General features: G+C 53.3%; 1 protein-coding gene across 4 annotated transcripts in view; it reads left to right on the forward strand.

Annotated features, from left to right (window-relative positions):
• The window catches only part of PCSK6 (proprotein convertase subtilisin/kexin type 6), a 209,848-nt gene that overhangs the window by 181,742 nt on the left and 3,633 nt on the right, over positions 1–24,473 (forward strand). For 3 of the 4 annotated variants that reach the window (XM_061394654.1, XM_061394652.1, XM_061394655.1), the window contains 7 exons: positions 8,522–8,701; positions 8,822–8,860; positions 13,761–13,863; positions 14,641–14,837; positions 16,895–16,982; positions 18,850–18,953; positions 22,578–22,707. In XM_061394654.1, coding sequence (XP_061250638.1) covers positions 8,522–8,701; positions 8,822–8,860; positions 13,761–13,863; positions 14,641–14,837; positions 16,895–16,982; positions 18,850–18,953; positions 22,578–22,707 — 841 coding nt within the window. The remainder of the gene's footprint in view (positions 1–8,521; positions 8,702–8,821; positions 8,861–13,760; positions 13,864–14,640; positions 14,838–16,894; positions 16,983–18,849; positions 18,954–22,577; positions 22,708–24,473) is intronic. The other variant, XM_061394653.1, reaches the window with a different exon arrangement.

Raw genomic sequence — 24,473 nt, forward strand, 5'->3', positions numbered from 1 at the left:
TTTACAGCGTTTTCTAACCGTGCTGCATGTCTAACTTTGTATTTCCTTTTGTTACTTGCACATCTGTGTAGGCAGCATTTTATATATATTTTTAGTACCTTGCCAAGTAGAAGTATCATCACTTATTTAGAAAGTTTAGTCACTCAGTCTTGTCCGACCCTTTGCGACCCCACGGACTGTAGCCTACCAGGCTCCTCCGTCCATGGGATTTTCCAGGCAAGAGTACTGGAGTGGGTTGCCATTTCCTTCTCTAGAGGATCTTCCCGACCCAGGGATCGAACCTGGGTCTCCCACATTGTAGGCAGACGCTTTATTGTCTGAGCCACTAGGGAAGTCATTTATTTAAGCATCCCATTATTGTAGGTGCTTCATGTAAAATACAGATGTAATAACCCTTTCTGGGTCATAGCTCCTATAAATATTTTTGTGATCTGTTATTTGACTTAAATAGTCTTAAGACTTATATATAGCCTTAAGATAATCCTAAATTTCTTTTCTAGAGTTTTGCTCATTCTCTTTTTATTCCCACTTTGTGATTTGATTTTCTTCATAGTATGATTTGAGGTTTTGTTATTGGTTTTTTTTTTAGGATAAGGTAAACATCTTTCATAAATTGCTAATGAATTAACCCCAACAAAGACAAAATTGTAATTTTAGGAGATGTTGTGGGCTTCTGTGTCTGGCACCAGAAAGACCAAGAACAGAACAACTAGCGAAACAACTAGAATACACAAAACAAGCTGTGAAGTCCAGCTGTGTTGATAGTTCCAATTAAGGTAAATAGACAGACTGCTTCATTTAGAAGACAAAGATTGTCAGATTAGATTTTTGAGTGTGTTTGCTACTGCATCTGCCCCACTCTGCCTTGAGGCTGGCTTGTGCAAAGACCCTCTGCCCATGGCTTGTGGTGGAGTTCAGCCAAGAGAACTTCAGCAGGAGAATAGAAGGAGGAAAGTGGTACTTCTGTGTGAGTTATTTATCCCTCCAGCATCCCTTGGGGTCACGCCCTCCCTTCCCTTTGCCTGTAGGCTATAGTACACCTGTGGGCTTAGCACCACTTCTGTTTCTAGCCCTGGGGAACCCCATCATCCCTTGCCTCTGCTCATTGTTGTTAAGCCGCTTCAATTGTGTCCGACTCTGGGACCCCATGGACTGTAGCCTGCCAGGCTGCTCTGTCCATGGGATTCTCCAGGCAAGAATACTGAAATGGGTAGCCATTTCCTTCTGCAGGGGATTTTCCCAGCCCCGGGGATCGAACCCACATCTCTTGCGTCTCCTGCATTGGCAGGCAGATTCTTTACCACTGAACCACCTAGGAAGCCATTGGATTATCTGAGTTTAATTATGCTATCTGCTTCATGCTGCGCCTGACCGAGAGAGCTATATGTAAGAACAATATCTAAACTACAAGAAAACTGCAAAGTTAAGAATCAGTGGATGGTAAAAGGTAGCCCAAGAAAATGCTAACCAAAGAAAGCCAATGTAGTTCCGTTAACACTGGAGAAACAAACGTTAAGGTGGAAAGCCTTCTTGAAGCTGGAAGGAGGATCACAGATGTTGATAAAAGATTTGGTTCAGTCCTGATGTGGCCTTGAAATATATAAAGCAAAAATTTGTTAAAACTCCAAAGAGAAAAAGACTAACACACAAGGTGGGAGGTTTAGTGTATCTCAAGTACATTTGGTAGGCAAAACAGCAAGTCAGTAGGGAGAGAATTCTGAACATCACAGTTGAAAATTAGGTCCAACCAGTGGACCTACACACAATGACCGAAGAACACACTCGCCTTTCCAGCGCAAGGTGGATTGTTTATGAGAATTGGGCACATCGTGGGCCATTTGGCAAGCTTCAGGCTATTTCCAAGGACTGGTAGTATATAAACCCTGTCCTCTGAGAGTACACGTAAGAAATCAAAACTTAAGAGGTTACTAGAAAAAGCCTATACATTTGATAGTGGAGCAACACTACTAAATGACTCGTGCCAAAGGAAAATACCATAATTTAAAATAGGAGATTGTTGGAACTGGATGATTATAAAAATACTGCCAATCCAAACAGGTAGTGCGGGTTAAATAGAGGTGACAGAGGGAGGCCTAGCCCCGAGTGAAGGAAAAAACAAGCTGCTCTTCCCCATGCTCTCCCTGTGGATCCGGATTTTACGTGTGACCATCTTCCTTCTGCCTGAAGAGCTGCTTCTCCATTTCTTAGCCTGCTGGCCATGACTCTTCCCTGCTTGGGTTTATCTCAAAATATCTTTATTTCAGCCCATCTTTTGGTTTGTTTTTAAGGATAGGTTTACTCATTGACACGCTGATTTTGACTCTGCTGACAGGAATGAAGGCGAGGGTGCCATGGCTCCACCTATTTCTCAACAGTTATTTTCACTGGATCCTGGGTCAGCCCTGTTTCTTTTTTATTATTTCAGCACTTTAAAAATCGTACATTTTCTTCCCGTCTCCACTGTTTCTGATGCGAAGTGCTTGCATTTACTATGAAAACAAGCATTGTTTACATCTGAGCTAGCTGGCATGCTATGATAACATTTCCGTTCTCGTTTTGTTCTGGCTAGCAAGTTTGCTGAATACGAAATCAATAAACAAAAAGTGTGTTTTCACATTCCAGCATGCAGAACCTCTAACCATTCTTAGTGCCTCACTGATAAATAGAAAAGGACCCCCACACATGTGAGAAGTTTATGCAACATCAAAACAGACACAGACTTTATAGAAAACAAACCCCGGGGGGAAGAAGCAACTCAGGCAGCAAAAGCAAACAAGAGCAGGACCAGAAAATTTCAAGAAAACTGCAGCTGGTGTTGTAAAATAGAAACATGGAGTAGGGAAAAACCCACTTCTTCCTCCCTTCTGTGTTTCTCTCTCTGCCTCTGTTGTTCACTCAGAGGTCTTCACTTCAGGTCCCAAATGTGTGGGGTTTTCCCCAGGACAGGCAATTCTCTGCAGCTTCACCTGGGTGTGCTACAATGTAACTCCCTTCTGGCACCACCTGCCACGGAACAGCATCAGCCCTGCAGACTGAGGGTTCAGTCCCACAAGACTATCTGCCCCCTCTTCCCCACCCCACTGTACTTGGTACACCAGTTGTAAGCCTGGGTTATCACCTGTGCTTTTGACCGACTGCCTGTAGATCTGAAGACCCCCTCCTTGAGTTCAGTTCAGTCAGTTCAGTCACTCAGTAGTGTCCAACTCTTTGTGGCCCTGTGGACTACAGCACACCAGGCTTCCCTGTCCTTCACCAACTCATGAGCTTGCTCAAACTTATGTCCATCGAGTCAGTGATGCCATCCAACCATCTCTTCTCTGTCATCCTCTTCTCCTCCTGCTTTCAATCTTTTCCAGCATCAGGGTCTTTTCCAGTGAGTCAGTTCTTTGCGTCAGGTGGCCAAAGTATTAGAGCTTAAGCTTCAGCATCAGTTCTTCCAGTGAATATTCAGGACTTGGATTTCTTTGGAAGGAATGATGTTAAAGCTGAAACTCCAGTACTTTGGCCACCTCATGCGAAGAGTTGACTCATTGGAAAAGACTCTGATGCTGGGAGGGATTGGGGTCAGGAGGAGAAGGGGACGACAGAGGATGAGATGGCTGGCTGGCATCACTGACTCGATGGACATGGGTCTGAGTGAACTCCGGGAGTTGGTGATGGACAGGGAGGCCTGGAGTGCTGTGATTCATGGGGTCACAAAAAGTCGGACACAACTGAGTGACTGAACTGAACTAAACTGAACTGAACTGAATTTCCTTTAGGATTGACTGATTTGATCTCCCTGCAGTCCAAAGGACTCTCAAGAGTCTTATCCAGCAGCACAGTTCAAAAGCATTAATTCTTTGGCACTCAGCCTTCTTTATGGTCCAACTCTCACATCCATACATGACTACTGGAAAAACCATAGCTTTGATTAGACGGACCTTTGTCAGCAAAGTAATGTCTCTGCATTTTAAAATGCTATCTAGGTTTGTCATAGCTTTTCTTCCAAGGAGCAAGCGTCTTTTAATTTCATGGCTGCAGTCACCATCTGCAGTGATTTTGGAGCCCAAGAAAATAAAGTCTGTCACTGTTTCCATTGTTTTCCCATCTATTTGCCATGAAGTGATGGGACTGGATGCCATGATCTTAGTTTTCTGAATGTTGAGTTTTAAGCCAGCTTTTTCACTCTCATCTTTCAGCTTCATCAAGAAGTACTTTAGTTCCTCTTCGCTTTCTGCCATAAGAGTGTGAGGATGGCGGAGATTTAGTAAATTCTTTGTTGTTCATAACTTTGCTTATGGCTGAAGAAAAGCCAGGAATTCAAAAGGATTAGTTCAGAGCCCTTAATCTAACAGAATCTTTCCCCCACATCTAGCTTGTTTGGATTAGCGCTTAATTCAAAATGCTGGAAAGGAAAAGCGATACCATTGGTGGTACTTTCCCATTGGCAAACTCTGCCTTAGTCTTGCCTTAATTCTTGTTCTCTCTTTGAATAGGAATAACCCTGTTTGTTTATTAGGAGCTCAGTTCATTGAGAGGAAATGCACTGAAGACAGTGAATGAAGACAAGGCCATTTGTCGGCAGCCTCGGGCATCAGCTTGGATTATCCTCTCCTCTCCCAGCAGTGCTGCCCAAGCATTTGAGCAGGCAAATGTGCCCTTCCTTCTTCTAGGGGCTCAGGAATCTGACGAAGAGACAGCCAAGGCATTGGGATCAGGGCATCTTTTAAGAACCCTTTCCTGGAAACTAAGGAGTGAATGGTACTGGTTGGGTTTTTGTAAGCACACCTTGTGCAGATTTGACCAATAAGCAGTACATTCTTGTTAAAAGGTCCTACTGCTCTGGATGAAGGTCCTATTGAGTGTCGGCTGGCTGGGTCTCTGGTCTAACCCTGGATGGAGTCCTGTGGAGTATGGACTGGGTCTTTGTTGCCCTGGATGCAGTTCTGTGGAGTGTGGACTGGGTCTCTGCTCTAAACCTGGATGGAGTCCTATGGATTGTGGGCTGGGTCTCTGCTCTAAACCTGGATGGAGTCCTATGGAGTGTGGGCTGGGTCTCTTCTCTAAACCTGGATGGAGTCCTATGGAGTGTGGGCTGGGTCTCTGCTCTAAACCTGGATGGAGTCCTGTGGAGTATGGGCTGGGTCTCTGCTCTAAACCTGGATGGAGTCCTATGGAGTGTGGGCTGGGTCTCTGCTCTAAACCTGGATGGAGTCCTATGGAGTGTGGGCTGGGTCTCTGCTCTAAACCTGGATGGAGTCCTATGGAGTGTGGGCTGGGTCTCTGCTATAAACCTGGATGGAGTCCTGTGGAGTGTGGGCTGGGTCTCTGCTATAAACCTGGATGGTGGGTCTTCTGCTTCCTGCTTGGTTTTTCCCTCTGCGTCTCCTCTCCTCACAGCAAGGGCGGACTCTGGGCATGGTAAGAGTGCTGGGAGCTGGCACGGCTATGGGCTACATCCTCAGGGTTGTTGATGGGTGTGGAGTCGGGGAGGGGGCGCAGGGACCACCCTGCAGCTGAGAGCACAGAGCTGCACTTCCACATGAGTCACTTTTCTGAATCTCTACCATCGTTAAAGTCATTTCATTCCCCAGGCCGATCTGTGAAGTAGGTGTTGTTAATGTGATCCCACTTCACAGATGAGGACGCTGAAGAACAGGGAGAGTGAGTACTTTGCCTGAGGCCTCACAGCTAGCAGGTGGCTGAATCAGGATTCAAAGCCGAGTCCTTGCTCTGCCAGCCTCGCCTGGCGCCTCCTCCTGTGACCCAGGCTATAGGCTGTCTGTGACTGCAGACATTCGAAAACAACTTCGATGCCTGTCAAGGGCATTGTTAGTAAGTGATGCCACATCTCTCTGAGGCAGTAATGGAAAGATCAGCAGGATGTGTTTTAATGGAAAATCCCAAGTGCAGAATATGCTGCCAGGTGTGTTGATAAAAGGGACGGGGCAGAATATGTATTCATGTTTGCTTGGATAAGAATAAAACACCTCCAGAAGGATGCTCAAGAAACAGGTAGCCGAGTAGCCGTGGACAGAGATGGTGGCTCGGGCAGGCAGGTTGGGGGGACTTCCACTCTGCTCCCTCTGTACTTGTAGATTTTGAGCCTTCACATTTATTTCAGAAATGTAAATCAAAAGCACTGGGCCTCAGCTTTTTCACGTTTGCTTCCTTGACTGTATAACCAGTTTGTTTCTTTGTTGTTGTTCAGTCACTAAGTCATGTTCGACTCTTTTTGACCCCGTGGACTGCAGCATGCCAGGCTTCCCTGTCCTTCACCATCTCCTGGAGCTTGCTCAAATTCATGTCCAAGGAGTCGGTGATGCCATTCAACCATCTCATCCTCTGTCGTCCCCTTCTCCTCCTGCCTTCAATCTTTCCCAGCATCAGGGTCTTTTCCAGTGAGTTGGCTCTTCATGTCAGGTGGCCAGAGTGTTGGAGCTTCAGCTTCAGCATCAGTCCTTCCAATGAATATTCAGGGTTGATTTCCTTTAGGATTAACTGGTTTGATCTCGTTTAAAAAAAAAAATTATTTATTTGGCTGCACCTGGTCTTAGTTGCGGCACACAGGATCTTTAGTTATGGCATATAGGATTTAGTTCCCCGACCAGGGATCAAACCTGGGCCCCCTTCAGGGGGAGCAGAGAGTGTGGAGTCCTAGCCACTAGACCACCAGGGAAGTCCCTGTTTATAGATTTTTAAACTAAACTTAATGATTTAATATTTATATATATGAAAGGTAATATATGCCATGTTTGTTTGTTTTTAAATCAAACCATCCACAAGGGAAAACAATAAAAATGAAGTCTCTCTTCCATTCCTGAACCCCAGCCTCCCCTCTCGGCTTCCCTTCCAGGCCTCCCTGCAAGACAGGTCCTCCTGCTGGTTTCTTGGAATTATTTTTCTTGTCAGCTTTATCGAGATATAATTGGCATGTGGCCCTGAGAAGCATAAGGTTACAGCACAGTGACTTATGCATAGGGAGAAGTGATTGCTGCAGTCAGTCTCCCTAATGTCCTACCCATCATGTCCTACAGACACACAAGGAAGGAAAGAAGCTGGTTTCTCCTCTTGACAAGAACTCTTAGGAGCTGTTCCCATGGTTTTTTGGTATTGGTTCTGCTCTCCCCGCTCACACACAGGCTGTTCTGATCCCAAGCTTGGAGCAGCCTCCCTTCTCTTGTTTGTCCTACCAAACCTCTGCCTAAAATAAGCATCTAACTTTAGTGACAAGGCCTTTGGTGGGGTTTCTAGAGACATAATACAAAGTTGAAATAAATCTCAACTCTGATTACAGCTCGTAGAGCCCTCGTTGCTGCCTGTGGTCATATACTCCCCTATGCAGTCACTATGCAGTGTTCCTCACTCAGCACCTCACAAAGCCCAGAGCTTTGTGGTTGCGAGGTGTAGCTGTCATTTGATCCCTGGGGCTTGAGAATGCACGGTGCTTCCTAGCCTGGCTGTGTTTGCTGCACCTGGGCCCACATGAAGCATTTCCCTGTCAGTGTCACTTCCTGTGTTGGGGACTTGGCCACGGAAAGAGCCACACCCTCTGGAGACATGTCCCAGGGGACAGTCAGCCCAGGACAGGTCCCTTACCTGCTTTAATCCTGGTCGGGCCGGGAGGGCCTGAGCCTGACTTGGGGGCTTTGGTGGCTGCAGCTTTCAGGGGCTGGGACCTTATCTGGCCAGGATGCTGGGTAAAAGAAACCAGTCCTGATCTGTCGCCCGCTGCATGACAGAACCAGTTCCTGTGGAGTCAGCCCTCTTCTCAATAAACCCTGTGCAGCTGGGGTGACCGGAGCCCGTTAGCGCGAGCCGAGGCTTGTCCTTAGGCCAATCACGCTGGCCCTCGGCCCCTCACCTGCATGATGATGACGTCAGTGACCCTCCTGACACAGTCCCATGGCCCCGAATGCTGGCCACACATGTTGAGAGAGGGAGGCAGCCTGCAGTCGTGTCTACCCCCGCCCTTGTGGGCTGTATTACATCAGTGATCCCACCTGCACGGTGCAGGCCAGGTTCCCCTTCTCCTCACACCTGATCATATCCAGCTACCTGAGCCTCGTTCTCTCATAGAGGCAGCAGGGTGGTCCCTGCTGCTCCCTGTCCCCCTCCCTACACATGCAGACCAGCGAGGGTACCAGTCATCTTTCTGTTTCCAAGACCCGCCATCCTGTGACCCAGGGTGGAGACCCTAGCTAGTATGTCGGAACACACGGGACGAGGCTGAGGGCCCACCTGACCCAGATCCATCCCCTGGATTTTCCCAGACAGGGAGGGAGCTACCCATTGTTGGGGTGGGAGTTGTTTGGTGGGGAGGGGCTGCACCACCACCCAAGGAGGGAGAGGTGGCTGGGCATGGGGTGACAAGCGGAGGATGGCACTGGGCTGGGAGCCCTGCTGTCAGAGGAGGGCTGGGAACCTGAGCCGGCTGCGCTAGGCACTTCTGGGGAGTGGAGGCCCCTGGCCGGAGCACGTCCTGGGCCTCCTGAGGGCTGTCTGGACTCTGGGTGAGTCTGGATCCTGTGCCTTCCAGGGAAGCTGAGGGAGTGGACCCTCATCCTGTACGGCACTGCCGAGCACCCCTACACCACCTTCAGCACCCACCAGTCCCGCTCTCGGATGCTGGAGCTCTCCGCCTCAGAGCTGGAGCCCCTGAGGACTGCTGTGTCACCGTCCCAGGCTGAGGTTCCAGAGGACGAAGAGGACTACACAGGTACTGAGCCTGTGGCCGGAGGACACGCCTGCTTGTCCACTCCCCGGCGGCAGGCGGGTTAGGGCTGCTGGTCTCCTCTCGCTTGGGAGTCGTAGTAATGGTGGTCGTTTGCACTCACAGCTCCTTCCTCCCCTGGCTCTCCTAGTCTTTTACAGACCAGTAAGTATGCTGCAAACCAGTAAGTACTCTACAACCTTTCTAGGACGGGAATACAGGTTCCCTGTCCCCCACCAGAACATGGACCTGCCCCCGGCTAGTGGCACTCCTCTGGGGCACCCCCTTTCCTTCAGGGGACCCGGCTCCCGGCTCAGCCTCCAGACCCTCTCTCTCATCTGTCTGTTCTCTGTCCTCGTGGCCAGGATGTGGGAAGGCCGGGGGCACTGACAGGAGCCAGGATGTGTGGGCATGGCCAGGGGGAGTGACTGGCGTGGAGACTGTGGAGGACCAGGGGATAGGGTGGGGGGACTGGAGGAGGACGCGTGACAGGGTCAAGGCCTGATGTCGGGGGAGCACTCACAAGCAGCAGGGGTGCCTCCTTGCCAGTGGTCTTCCTGCAGCACCCCCATGGGCAGCCCTGGCTCAGCCTGCAATGCTCCGTGCCAGGGGCCTGGCAGCCTAGGCAGCCATGGACGCTCCCGGCACTGGGCCAGGCATGATCTTGTGGGCATACCTGGCCGAAAGCTTTCCTTTGCCTCAGAACCACCCCAGTGATTGTGAAATGTGGAATCTTTCTGGTTGGGCGTATTTTCCTTGGCTAAATATTTCAGCTGCTTGATAAATGATGAGTGAGATCTAAGAATATTGATGCTTTGAGTTATCTAATAGCTTCTGGAAAAAAAAATAACAAAATGGAGAATTCCACAAATAAAGATCAAGCATAAATTATGGGTGATTCAATTTTAAATTTCTCCTACCATGCCTTTAAAATGGAGCATTGAATTATGTATGGACTAATCTGCTCTGTTTCCCCCTGTGATTTATAAACAGTGGCAAGATTCAGTAATTATTAATAAAGGACTGATTCCCTCCCCGCTAAAATCTGCTATGGCTCTAACCTCACACTGTCCTGGAATGTCACTCTAATTCTTATGCAGCCCAGGCCACTTAGGAGCCCGACCACGGGGATTGGAGGGGTCTCTGAGGGACTGAGGGGTGTTCCTGACCCTCAGGGAGATTCCCTGGGGTCTTGGGCAAGTACGGCGGGCACACCAGTAACAGCAGAAGAACAGGAAAGGGGCCAGGGCAGGAGGGGCATGGAAGGAGGGGTGAGGACTTGGGGGATGGGGGCCTCTCCTGGGTGCCTGGGGATCCCCTCTGTCACAGACAGACAAGCCCGGGTACAGAAGCTGAGGGAGGAGAGGGACCGACTGGGGAAGACTGTGAGGTGCAGCTGTGACTGTGGACTTTGTGGAGTTTCTCACACAGCTGAGGGGTGAGCTTGAGAGGTGGCCGAGAACTGGGGAGCCTTCTCAGATGCTAAGCTGGTCATGCCGATGGTGCCTGGGGGGCACTGGGCCCTGTTCATTCCTGGTTCTGGCAGCGGGGGCACTGGGCAGTGCTGTGATGGGGGGTGGACAGGTGCCGGGCCAGCCCTCCTGGAGCCAAGAAGTAAATAAAGGGGAGGAGGTAAGTAGGGGGACAGAGAGGAGGTCCAGCCGCCTGCGGGCAGTAAGGGTCTCTGCAGACGGATCCGCCGGTGCTCACCTCAAGCCTCATGGTGACATGGAGGCTAGGCTTCTGGGTGGTGAGAAGGGCAAGGACTGTGAGACTCACTGAATATACCTGGTCCTTCAGGCCTAAGCCCGTAAGGACAGAGCCATTGAGAACCCCCAGCTGCTTTCTAATGTTTGCTCACGTATGATTTTATCCTGGATTCACTGCACACAGGAGTCAGGAAAGAGTTTTTAAATAAGCCAGTGTCAGTCCAGCACCTACAGAGGGGTGTCAACTTAAAAAATAGTCTCAACCAAGAAGGTGAGTTATGTTTTATTCGAGGGAAGCTTTTAGGACTTAAGCCTGGGAGGCAGCATCTCAAGTGACCCTGAGATAACTGCTCTGAGGAGGTGAGAGGGGTAGGAGCCAGGTTATATAGAAGTTTGCAACTAAGGGCAGGCAGTCTGAACATCAAAAATATTTTTGTGAGTTAAAGAAAACCAGATATCCCAAGTCAAGGAAGTTAGCACTTTTCTGTATGAATGAAAATGAATGTGAAAGCGTTAGTTGCTCAGTCATGTCTGACTCTTCAAAACCCTATGGACTATAGCCCTCCAGGCTCCTCTGTCCCTGGGATTCTCTAGGCAAGAATACTGGAGAGGGTTGCCATTCTCTTCTCCAGGGGATCTTCCTGACTCAGGGATTGAATCCAGGTCCCCTGTGTCTCCTGCACTGCAGGCAGATTCTTTACTGTGTGAACCACCAGGTGAGCCCAGACTCTCGCATCTGCCTTTTGTGTATGGGACGATACAGGAGTCTGTGCTCGCTGAAATCTCTCCTTCCATGTGCACCTCAGCTGTCTGGGGTCTCTGTCCTGTGCAGTCACATCCTGAGTTCCTCAGGGCTCCCTGTAGGGAGTGGCTGCAGCCCTATGGCTGCCGCATGGCCCAGGTTCTCCTCCTTCCTGGCTGCCCTGGAAGGCCAGAGTCACTGATGCCTGTGACCTCCTTGTGTACTGATAGCGCAGGAAACGCTCCATTTTCTCAGGGGGTGGCCGCCATCCTGCTGGCTGCAGAGCTGGGGGGAGAGTGTCATGCTGCCCTGTGGCTGAAGCCCTGGGAGGTGAGACAGAAAGTGAGGGGTCTGTGAGGAACGTTCGGGCTCCTGGATAGAAGAGGGAAAGGGGGCATAAGCACACCCACCCAGAAGATGGGTATAGCTGAGCCAAAGGGAACCCAGGTGCATCTGAGGAACAGTGGGGGTGGGACCAGGCAGCCCAGCTGGCAGACAGAGTTCAGGAATGATTCCTGGTAGGGATGACCCTCCTGTTGGGCTATTCAGGGTGATCCAGGAAGAGATTTGCACAGGGAGGGGGCTCACAGATGCAGACCGGAGGACCCTGCTTGGGAGGGTCTCACCGCGCTCCCTGGCACAAGGCTATCCACCCCCCGCCCCTGTGCGGGACTGGACTTGCCGTCCCTGGGTGCCCTATCAGGCTTCTGCAACCCCCACCTAGCGTGGGGCTCCCCACTGGGTCCCTGACTAATCTCTCACCAGCAGAGAGGCCCCAGGGAGAGGGGACTGAGTGCACCAGGCCTCCCCCAAGGCTTCCCCATTCTGGGACATCTGAGGACATTCTGTGTGTGGACAGGAGGATGCCGGGCTGCCCCAGTATCCCAGTGCCTTGCTCTTTCGTCCCTTCTCTCACCCTCAGCCATTCAGCAGGTATTTACTGAGCACCTGCTTTGAGCCGTCCTAACACCTTTCAGGCGCCAGAAAGTTGGCATCCAACATGGTTACTAGACCAGGTCCTGCCCTGTGGAGCTCCATCTCCCAGGCTGGGAAAGAGTGGGGAGTGTGGGCTATCTCCTCCCATCCCTACACTTCTCCTTAGGGTTAAGAAAGTTATTCTCAACTTCTCACAGGAGATTCTCCTGCCTTGGGGGGAGGTGACCCCAGGCCACAGGTTGTCAGGCCGCTGCAGGGAGGGCTGGATGCCACAAAAGGATGAGCAGACAAGAGTCAGCTCAAATGCAAATTAACGCCCAAATCCAACAGCTTCCTGTAGCTGAGGGAGGGATAGGGGAGCCTCATGCCCCCAGACCCTGAGGAGCCGTCTAGCTCACCCCCAGGGATGAGCACAGCTTTGAAAGGGGTTCCCGGTGGGACCCACAGTGAAAACTTTGGAAATGCTGACAACGGTAAACCTTGGGGGAGGAAAGCCAAATACAGCGAGTCTAACACTAGGAAGGTCTGGAGGCCCTTTAAAGAGGAATGAAGGGGACTTTGTGCCCTCAGCAAAGACCCATTGTGGCTGCACAGAGTAAGCCCTTGTGTCTTTCCCTGCTGGCTGTGAAATGCTGGTGACCGGCTAGTCACCTCCTCTTTGCTTCTGAACTTACTCCCCACCCTCTCCGACAACTGAAACCTTGTAGAAGTTGGTTGTTTTCTCTTCCAGGGACTCAAAAGCCTTCAAATGCCCCACCAGGCCCCTCCCGACATGGGGAGGCTTTCTGGAGCCACTTCCCAGTGGAGACGATGGGGGAGGTGGGGAGGAGACGGGAGGAGGGGTTCCACCATAGCTCAGCCCAGTGGCCAGGTGAGGAGGACCCCTGTGGAGGGGCCCCCAGTGCTAGGGCCAGAACCAAAGAGCTGGTCTCTTTCCCAAAGCACAGGTGGAGGGGAGACCAGGTCAGGCCCTGCGGGGTTGCCCCAGTTCCAGCAACACACAAGCTCTCAGAGTTAGAATTTGGGGATGGAGAGGAGGTGGGGGGGCCACCTCTGAGGTCAAGATAGGGGAGCCAAGCAGGGCTCAGCCCAGACCCACTCGGGCCATGGAGACCTGCCCAGCTCCATCACTGCGTGAGGCAGCATGGTGCACCCCTCTTCTTTCCTTCATTCCTCATCAGAAAGTGGCTGCCTGGTCACAGCTGTCCCGCATGACTCTGCACTGCCCTTCATGGTGGAGATGGGGGTGGTGACTGGTGCCCATGTGACTCTGCACTGCCCTTCATGGTGGAGATGAGGGTGGTGATTGGTCCCCATGTGACTCTGCACTGCCCTTCATGGTGGAGATGGGGGTGGTGACTGGTGCCCATGTGGCCCTGCCCATGTGGTCCTTCATGGTGGAGATGGGGGTGGTGGCCAGCCCAGCATCGTGACCTTGCCGCAGGAAGGATACTAGAATGTCACAGTCCTGGATCCCTGCCCACCGCTCTCCTGCTTGTCTTCAGGCAGCCCCCATCTCAGGTCATCAAACCCTCTGTTCTCAGCTGAGGCGGGTCCCCTACAGGATGGGTGTGTTGGCCCAGCAGGGGCCTGTGGGACCCAGACACAGGTTTCTTGGGGGTTCAACATGACTGAGACAGCATCTCTGTGGGTGAAAGGAAACGGTTGTTTCTTTAAGGTGTGTGCCATCCGGAGTGTGGGGACAAAGGCTGTGATGGCCCCGGTGCAGACCAGTGCTTGAACTGCGTCCACTTCAGCCTGGGGAGTGTCAAGACCAGCAGGTAAAGGGCTAGGCTGCAGCTGTGTGTCCGGCTCCTACATAGGGATTAGCGACACCACCTGGAAGGGAAAGGTCACATATAGGGTCACAGCCATGCACCCTGGAGGGAAGTCACTTTGAGGGTCACAGCCACATACCCTGAAGGGAGGTCACCTGGAGGGTCACTGCTTGAAAAGTTTATGCTTCGCAGCCTTCTGTTCTCATCACGTGAATAGCTCGTGACTGAGACAGAACTCAGAGGCCATGGGTGGCATTGTGCTATGTTCATAAGCTTTTTCTCTCCATTGTGTTAAACAAAAGTGGGTCGTACTGAGCATGGCATTCGCTTGGAAACTGCAAACAAACATCGTCTCTGGGGCCAGTACTGCTGTAAACATCAGCAAAGTCTGCCAAGAATGAGGGGTCCCCACCCCTGTGTGCCCAGGCAGGGGTGCAGCCCCCCTGGGGTGCACTCACGGCCAGGGCTCTGGCAGGGGCGCTGCTGAGCCCTCATGGTGACCTTGGAGACCCACTTGCTGCCTATCAGGGGGCTTCTGCTGGCGCTGGGAGTTCTGCCCAAGGAAGCCACGTGCCCTTCAAGTGCCCCCACCCCTTGGGGAAGCCTTGAGAGGGAAGGGCTCTGGGCTTCCCATGCAAGCCTTCCCCACTCAACTGCATCAGGAACCTCCAGGGGCAGCTGAGGGGTCCCCCTGCCCGCCCTGGCCCACCCCTCCCTGTGCCCCTGTGCAGGTGGGGACTGGGCCCAGTGATATGGTCTTCTCCGTGTCTGCCCCCACAGGAAGTGTGTGAGTGCGTGCCCTCTGGGCTACTTTGGGGACACCGCAGCCCGCCGCTGCCGCCGGTGCCACAAGGGGTGCGAGACTTGCTCTGGCCGGGGCTCCACGCAGTGCCTGACCTGCCGCCGTGGCTTCTACCACCATCAGGAGGTGAACTCCTGTGTGACCCTCTGTCCCGCCGGATTTTATGCTGACGAAAGTAAGTGAGTGTGTTCCTGGGCCTGGACCCTGACCCTTCGGAGCAGGGTCCCCTCTCCTGAGGGAACTGTCCACTCGAGGCTGGGGTCCCCTCCTGGGAAAGCTGTCCCCTCGGGGCTGGGGTTCCCTGTCCTGAGAAAACTGTCCCCTGGGGTCCCCTCTCCTGTGAGAACTGCCCACTTGGGGCTAGGGTCCCCTCCTGGGAGAGCTATCCACTTGGGGCTGGCTCCCCTCTCCTGAGAGAACTGTCCCCTTGGGGCTGGCTCTCCTCTTCTGGGAGAACTGTCCCCTCAGCTCCCTTCTCCTGAGAGAGCTGTCCCCTCAGGGCTGGCTCTTCTCTTCTGGGAGAACTGTCCCCTTGGCTCCCCTCTCCTGAGAGAATTGTCCCCTCAGGGCTGGCTCTCCTCTTCTGGGAGAACTGTCCCCTCAGGTCCACTCCCCTCTTCTGGGAAAACTGCCCTGGCCCTCTGCTTCCTGTGTGCAAGGACCCTTCACAGGAGGGAGTGGGAAGGAAGGGGGAAGTCACAGCCCTTGGACCCTGGTAGTGGACAGCAGTTCACTCGGAGCCTGGCCAAGATGGTTCAATGTGACGCAGAGATGGAGCCCCTGGAGCCAGGCCTGTCATGCGTGTGCGGGTCAGTGTCCACTGTGGAGGTTGAACAAGAGGTGACTTGAGTCGGGGGCCTTTAGGCTCACTGATTTCAGACACCCGGATGGAAAGGCCTCTGAGGACCCTACCACTTGTCCTGGAGCCGTGGGTATGAGCGTGGGGGCTGGGGGGCTGGGGGGCTGGGGATCACAGACCCCACCATCACCCCCACCACCATCCCCATCCCCATCAGTGGCTCACGGCTTTGGTGGTTTCACCACTGTGCTGAAGTTGTGGTTGCAGACAGGGAGGTTTTGGGCCTCCGTGAATGAAGAGAGCCTGCTGTTGGGTGTGACTTGGCTCAGGAAGACGGCGTGGGGGACGGGGGGGCGGGGGGGCAAGGTTGGGCCATGCACCTCACAGTGACCAGGCTCCCATGAGCTAGGCGACCCTGCCCTCACCCTGCCAAGGGGAGGAAGCTGAGCAAGGCAAGAGGGCCCAGCTGCAATGACCCAGAAGGGCGTGAGCTCAGAGCAGCACCAGCATCCTGGGGAACAGGGTGGACGGCCCCAGGGCCAACGGTTCACCATCCACCCCCCCACACCCTGGAGGAGAGCGCAGAGAGGGTCTGGGTTAAACTGATGGAGACAGTTCTCAGATGGCATGTTGACTGTGGTGCAGATGACAGGCCTTACCGGAGCTGGTGTCTGGCCCAGGCCTATAGGAGGCCCTGTCACGCCCCGCTGTCACTGCTGTGGGGAGGAGCCAGGCAGTCTTTAAGGATGTTTACAGCTGTGGAATAACCACCCTCTTGAGAGGAGCCACAGAGTCAGGCAAGACAGGCTTCACAGGCTTTGCAGACTCCTGTCCGGGGGCCAGGTTGGACACATCTCCATCCCCACTCCCCACCCCACCCTGATGCCTTGTCCCTCCAGACGTGCTCTCTGAGCCCCTGCAGCATATATGATGCTGCCTGCGGGCCCTGGGGAGGACGCCGTGAGGTATAGTGGCCAAGATGCCAGGATGAGTGACCTGGATGATCTCCAAGACCCAGGGCTTCCTCTTCAAGGTGTGGCAGATGTTGAGCTTTGTGTCTGACCCCTGTGAAGACCCTGTGTGGGGGTGGGGGGGTCAGGGGCTCCTGTGGCCCCACCCATCTCACTCAGGAAGACCGGCTGCTCAGGAAATTGCTCGGCTGCCTCCAGTCCCTGAGAAGAGAGCTAAGGGACCCCTACAGGCCTTAAGGTGACCTGAGGACTTCAGTTTACTCCAGAAAAAGGGTGCAAGGCCTGTGACCCGACCCCCAGGCACGTGGTCGCCACGTGGCTCTGGTGGTTCTGTCAGCACGTCACCCGTGACTGCTGTTCCATCCATCAGCCCCTCTTAAAACTCTTCAGCCCTCTTGGCCCAAGCTTGACCTACATCCACTCTTCTCACCCTTCTCTTTACCTCCTCTCACTTTTCTCCAGGTCAGAAAAATTGCCTTAAATGCCACCCAAGCTGTAAGAAGTGCATTGATGAGCCAGAGAAGTGTACTGTCTGTAAAGAAGGATTCAGGTAAGACCCTCCTGCTGGGCGTGGCCGCAGTGTATGCTGGTTTTAGTGTCCGTTGTGAATTTACACTTTTTCCTAAAAGCTAAAATTTCAGAGGCCCAAAGCCTTTCAGGATAAAGATTCCAAGTCAAAATCAGATCTGCACTTGGAGCTTAATGTTTAGGATAGACAGTCGGAGGATGAGGAAGGTCTCTAGTCTGAGGCAGCATTTGGGGAATCGGTCAAAGCTGATCTGCTGATGGAAAGTGGGGCTGGATGCTGGAGGGTGGGAGTCCAGCTCCTTTCTCAGGCCCCAAACCCCACCCACCTGTCTCCCTCCTGGTCTGGACATGGGGTTCCTCCCTCTGCCCCATGGCCTGGCCTTCTCTGTCTCCCAGCCCTCGTGTCTCCTTCCAGGGAGCTCTCGTGTAAACATCTTACTGTTTCCTGTAAAACATCTTACTGGATTAAAGGTTTTTATGGGAATATGTTGAAGTGTTGGTTTAGCCCATTTCATGCCATCAAATTACACACCATTTGTTCCTTAAGTCACGGTCTAGAAGCTTAGAAGTCATTCTGTTAGGAATTGTGCTGAGGCCCTTCCACAGTCCAGTCTCTCAGACCGGGGTCTGCACTTGAAGAAAGAAAGAGACAAGAGGTGGTCCTTGAGGGTAGTGCCTCCCGCCTCACCCTGCTGCAAGGGGACAGGGCGGGGCAAGGGGTCTTGTTAAAATGCAGGTGCTGACCCAGCCGCTCTGTGACTCTCAGCATGTCTCACCAGGCCAGGGGACAAGGTTACTGGTCCTGCGGCCCACCTCCCCCCGCCCACCTTCCACCACCCGAATGCCACTGTGAGGGGAAAACACCCACAGGGTTGAGTTCTTGTGCAGCAAGGAGTGAAGGAAGGAAGTGTAAAGAGCATTTTATTCCAGCAGCTCTCACCATTTAATCTTTTTTTTTTTCCATGAAATGACATTTTTTATTTTTTTTAATTTAATTTAATTTTTTATTTTTAAACTTTACATAATTGTATTAGTTTTGCCAAATATCAAAATGAATCCACCACGGGTATACATGTGTTCCCCATCCTGAACCCACCTCCCTCCTCCCTCCCCATACCATCCCTCTGGGTCGTCCCAGTGCACTAGCCCCAAGCATCCAGTATCTTGCATCGAACCTGGACTGGCATCTCGTTTCATACATGATATTTTACATGTTTCAATGCCATTCTCCCAAATCTTCCCACCCTCTCCCTCTCCCACAGAGTCATCGCAGCTACTAACAGGGAGAGGAACAATCTTCCCGGCAGCACAGCTGAGCTTGCCTGAGCCCTGAGCTTCCTCTAATCACTTCCAGATCAGGGGATTGGAGGGAAGAGGGTCCAGGGAGCCAGGAAGGGAAGGGAACCAGGACCCCATGAGTCACAGGTTCTCATCTGAGCCTGGGAGTCACAGCTTGCAGGCCTGCCAGGTCCCAGGAGCAGATTTTATTTCAAATTCATTATGAAACATGGAAGGTTTCAGGCAAGGGCAAGGCTGGAACCCATCTAGTTTCAAGGTGATTGTTGCTGCTGGCTCCTCTCCCGCATTACAAACGCTGCGCCCTGGGAGACAAGCCAGCAGGCTGACCCCACCACCCCCTCGGGCCTCGGATTCCATAGTGGCTGGTGTTAGAAAGTACACAGGACGCGGCACCCCGCATGGGAACAAGGCCACCAGAAGGCCTGAGCATCCCTCCCAGCCACTTTTCCTGAGCTCAGAACCTGAAGTGACACCAACAGCTGTGTTCTAGCACCTCTCATCTCCTCTCAGGAAAGACATTGAGGGCAAATCCTAATACAATCAGAGTTTCAGAAAGGATGTGAAAACCTGCCTTTTTCCCTGTTCACCAGCCTTGCCCGGGGAAGCTGCATTCCAGACTGTGAGCCAGGCACCTACTTTGACTCTGAGCTCATCCAATGTGGGGAGTGCCATCACACCTGCCGGACCTGCGTGGGTGAGTTCACGCCTGCTCCCCAGGCCGGCGGGTGGGCAGAGGACCTGAAACCCAGAAAGCCTTGGCACTTAGGGCTCTGTGGGTGGATGTTGCAGCGTTGAGTCCGGGAGGAGGGAGAGTGATTAATAGGCACAGAGGTTCAGTTTGGGAAGATGAAAACATTCGGGGCATGGATGGTGGTGGTAATGGCTCCACAATGCTGTGAATCTCCTTATTTTTTTATGGTGTACTCTACCCTAGTTTTTCTGAGCATGCCCAAGGCAACATATGAAAGACACAGGTGTACTATAATATTGTGTTGCTACTCACTCAGTCGTGTCCGACTCTTTGCGACCCTGTGGACTGTAGCCCGCCAGGCTCCTCCGTCCATGGGGTTCTCCAGGCAGGAATACTAGAGTGAGTTGTCATTCCCGTCTCCAGGGAATCTTCCCAACCCAGGGATCAAACCCACGCCTCCTGCATCTCCTGCATTGGCAGGTAGACTCTTTACCATCTGAGCCACCAGGGAAGCCCTAAGGCCACTGAACTATGTTAAGTGGTCAATATGGTAAATTTTACATTGTGTACATTTGACCACAATTTTTAAAAATTAAAAAAAGAAAACCCACAAGGGCCCACATCCTGGCGTTAGGAGCCTGGCCGGGCAGGGGTTGCTTTCAGGCCAGGCCAGGCTGCTCACTGCTCTCGAGCTCTTGCCAGGGCAAGCGCCTGAGGTTCAAGTCCTAAAGATTCAAGAGTCATCGGAGAGAGACAGGGTAAGTTCTGAGTGTGAAGGAATGAGAAGGCTTCTTAAGACATAGCCTTAGTTCCTGGGCCTGTCTTAGCTTAAACACTCACTCACAGGGGAAAGGCTTCCATAAGGGGGGTGTGTGTACTATAGTCCCCACAGGATGATGGCAGAGCTGCCGTCCAGGCGCAGATTCTGTGTAGAATCTGAGAGTGATTGTTTTGTCGGCTCGTGCTGCAGAGCTGTGTACAGCGGACGATGCCACACATCAGAGTTTGTGGCCCACATACATTTCTGGTTGAATCTTCTCCTCTGACCCTCCTTCCCAACCCAGCGCTGGGGTCCTTGTTCTAGGAAACCCATGTCGGGTGCAGCTTTTGCTGCAGAAAGGTTGTAAGGATGAGATCTCCATTAAGGATGTAATGTGGGTCCCGGCAGGATGGGGTAGCCTCCCAGGGTAGACGTGCCATGGCCAAGGCCATAACCTCAAGGCCCCTGGAGCAAGCCATGCCTCCCCAGGGCCACTCTGGGACAGCACCACCACCCCCCCCCCCCGCCCCCAGAAGGCCAGGGCTTGTCGGGCAGCCCTCCTGTTTTTTGCCTTGATGCCTGTCAACGTTGGTTCTATATCTTTGACTCGTTGTTTAGCCCAGCTTGATAAAGGAACATCACTGGCATCACTTATTCAAATGTCACAGTCTGTTGAGTCCATAACACCCAGCCAGGCGTGTGTCTTTATAGCACTTTTGCTCATTCAATGCAGTTTTCTTTCTTGGCACCCCCACACTGCCTGCTGGTGGATGGCTTTATAGTCGCTTGTGGGTTCTCTCACCCAGCCCAGCCACCTGTCACTTCAGGGGCCCGGCAGTCCCAGGGCTGCCCTGCCCCCACGCCCACCTGCCCAGGTGCCCTCTATGCTCTGGGATGTGTGCACCCACCCCGGCTGATGTGGGTAGAGGGACCCTGCCTTCAGCTCTGAGTCTCAGAAGGCCCCTCACTGCTGGTCAGGGTCCCTGTCCAGAGCCCCTGGAGGCCCAAGCCACCTGGCCTTCCCCTTCTGCTCTCAATCAGGGGCCTCTGCTGACCGTCTGTGAGGGCCCTGGGCACCGTGTGGGGAGGTTCGAATACACAGGAGCTTAGGGGCATCTGTCCCCACCCCAGGTGGCGGGGACCCTGGGATGGTCAGTCTGTGTCCCAGAGCCTCTGAGTCAGGAGGCTGGGATCCCTGGGGTGCCCATCTGCCTTGGTGGGTGCAGGAGACCCGGCTCTGTCTCTGGCTCTTGTTCTCATGGTAAAAGATCCAGAATGGAGAAGGTACGTCTTAACTGTGCTGAGGCGCACACCTTGGCGGGGCCTCCGCCCATCCAGGGCTTTCTTGGCTTCCAGCCACAGCTGAACGTATCTCACCCACTTTGTGTTTAGTAAATTGAACATTAAAGTAGGAGTAGACCACTGCAGATGCTGGTAGAATGGGGGGTGGCGTTCAGTGGGGAGCCAACAACGTGCCAACAACGCACACACTCCCTGGAGATAAGTGGGGGCGGAAGGAGGGGGCACAGGAGCAGCCGTCAGTCCAGAAGAACGTGTGCGAGGCTCCCCCACCACACCCCAGCTGCAGGGGGACAGCGTGCCATGCAGACCTGGGCGGTGGGCACCTGTCCTTCACGAAGGCCCGTCACGCACGGGTTCCCACTTCCGCCTTACCCCCATCCCCCCAGATGCTCAGAACCCCATCCAGGCCAGCAACTGTGGTTCTGAGACACAAGACCAACCGTTGGAGCATGGAGCCATCTGCAGGGATTCTCCCTTGATGCAGGCACGAGGTCCTCAAGTCCACAAGGTCCACAAGTCACTCCTTGAAGACGACTGGACACCTCAGCCTAAGCTGCCAGGCCTCCAGCTGAGGCCAGACCACAATCAAAGTGGGGGGAGGTCCAGTGAGGGGCACATCCAAGACAACTGCTCCCCACGCTTGACCCTCTGCGCCGTCAGCCTGCAGCCTCCTGGCCACCTCTGACACCCCGTAAGGTGCTTTCAGGGAGATTTGGCACAGAGTGGATGCCTGGCACTCACTTGCTATTCATGTGAATGGTGAGGAGGTGGGCAGACAGACAGACAGCACAGTCTCTTCAGTCTGGGCCACGCCTGCCCCACGCTGACAAGCCCTGTTGACTGAGCTGCAGGTTTTCCTTCATGACTCTTGATCCTTCATTCAGAGTCTTTGCCTCTTCTGTCCCCACACCCCACCCCATGAGCCCGAGTGGCTTTTTTTCTGTTGAAATTGTCCCGATCCTTCACACCACATCTCTGTCAGCCCCAGGGCCCCACACCTCCTCTTTCCATTCTCCATGTTGTCTCACACGACTTTCGGTCCCCTCGAAACACCACGTGGGCTGCAGATGCGGGTACAAGTTACCCTGAGAAGCAGGTGGAAATCAATAGAACATCATGTTTAACCGCATATATGTAAATATTACCATTTCTCCATGTAATTGATATTTAAAGATCAGTGAGCTATTTTACTTTTTTTTTTTTTTTTTTACTACATCTCTGAAATCTAGCGAGTAAGTTTGTGTGGTCAGGCCCCATTTTGAGTTTAAGGCTACACCAGCTGCCCTGGCCCAAACCGGTCCAGGCTTGTTGGGAAAGAAGGCCCTTAGAATCAGGCTGATGGACATGGCTGGGGCCGGGGGAGTGCAGTAAGCCTGGCGTGTAAGGTCTACTTCCTAGGAGTGGGCGAGGGGGCCAGTGCAGACATGTGGTGGGCAACAGTTGGGGGTGGTCTTGCTGTTGGGGGCAGCCTTTTAGGACCTGGATCTCAGGCGAGGCCACAGATCTGTGACACGCAGCAGATGGTGGGTGGTCACTGACCTCTGCTCTCTTCCCGTGCCCCTCAGGGCCCAGCAGAGAGGAGTGCATTCACTGTGCCCCGGGCTTCCACTTCCAAGACTGGAGATGCGTGCCGGCCTGTGGTGAGGGCTTCTACGCAGAGGACATGCCAGGGCTGCCCCATAAGGTGTGCCGCAGGTAGGTGCCTCCTCCAGGCAGTCCTCCCGGCCCAGCCCCAGATGGCCAGTGCCCGCAGACAAGGGGCCAGGTCTGCTGCCCCCTCCAAGTAGTCCTCCCGGCCCACCCCCAGATGGCTGAGCATAGTGCCCGTGGAGGAGGGACCAGGTCTGGAGGCCCCTGTCTCAGGGACTGGGGTGGGGTTCACTTTCTGAGTAATCTGTTGAGACCTACTGCCACAGACCACAGTGTGCTCACTCTGTCGTTAGGAAACCACCTGTTGGGTTTGCTTAGATTCTAAATTAGATAACTTAGAGAAAAAGAGAAGGTCCCGACAGCCTCCTCATTCCAAAGCCGTTTCCAGCCATTGCAGCAATGCCATAAGCCTCCCCAGTCTCCTTTTCCGCTCCTCCTTTGTATCTGCACGGCTCCTTGTCCTTGTCTGGGGACTCTGGTCATCGTGGGTCATGGGCAGTGATGAGAGGCCATTTGCTTGGTGTCCTCTTCATGTCCTGCTGCGTGCTGCCTCACGCCAGGCTTCGTGACCTAAGCCCAGGAGCAGGGCAGAGCAGCCCGCCTAGTCCAGGGTGAGAGTGACCATGAGGAGTCTGCAGGTAACCTTGAAGACCTTGACAGTGAGCCTGAAATAGACTCGAAACAAGGGACCCAGGGCCCACATCAAAGCAGTGTGGAGAGGCCATACCCCATCTTCCAGCTCACAGCTAAGGACCCACAGGGCATCTTCGAGGCCCCCAGGATATATTTGAGAACTGTTACAGATTGTAACCTAAACAAGTTAAACAAGTTCCGGATTGTAACCTAAACAACCTAAAACAAAAACCCAGCAACCAAACATAAAACAGGAACACCAACCACTCTGTGGTAAGCCAGTGAGATACCACCCGGTCCTTGCATTTGTAGGACCCACACAGGAGGGTTGGGGTTTCAGCCCTTCCGCCCAGCTGCCTTCACCTGGCCTGGACAAGTCCGTGCAGGCCCCTTGACACCAGCATCTGAAGTCAACCTTGATTTTAACTCACCAACTCTTTCTAGGGCAGCAGCCCAGGGACTACACGTTCTGTAGTGATAACAGTCTCATTTGTCAGACACCCTGGACCCCTGGGGTGCAGGGTGCTTCCACACTGTGAGGTCTCCCAGCTCCAGGAAAGCTCCTCCTGGGCTGCGGAGGCCAGAGCTCCTTGGGTGCTCTCCCCCATGGGAGATGAGGCTTTCGGCCTGGAGCGGGGTCCAGCACTGGGGCCAACACAGCAGGTCTCAGAGGCGCATCCCAGGAAGAGGCCTGCATGGGGCACCACGGTAGTGGATGTGGCATTGCAGAGAATTTCTTCCTCCTCACCCCCTGGCTCTGAAGACCCCTCCACATGGCTCCTCTCGGGGGATGGATGGCCTTGGTCCCCGGCTCTGAAGACCCCTCTGTGTGGCTCCCCCAGGTGGATGGACTGACTTGGTCCCCTGGCTCTTCAGGGCCTCTTCCCACTTGGGCAGCAGCAGCTCCCAGGGAACTTGGCTCTCCAAGACCCACAGTCCAGTGCCAGCCAGGCCCATTCCCAGAGAGGATGATGGGCAGGTTCAGGGGGCAGGGCCCAGCCAGCTGGGCTGGAGCCTGAGCACTGAGGAGATCCATGAAACCGAGAGACAGGGCTGAGAGTGAGAACAGTCCACTCAGACAAGGTCTGGACACCCCGAGACTTAGGAAGAAGACCTGGAAGAGGAGTAAGAATCTCTTTGAAGACAGAGCAACTCAGGGGGCGTGGGGTACTTGCCTG

The sequence above is a fragment of the Bos javanicus genome, chromosome 21 (genome assembly GCF_032452875.1).
Source record: "Bos javanicus breed banteng chromosome 21, ARS-OSU_banteng_1.0, whole genome shotgun sequence".
Lineage (NCBI taxonomy): Eukaryota > Metazoa > Chordata > Mammalia > Artiodactyla > Bovidae > Bos > Bos javanicus.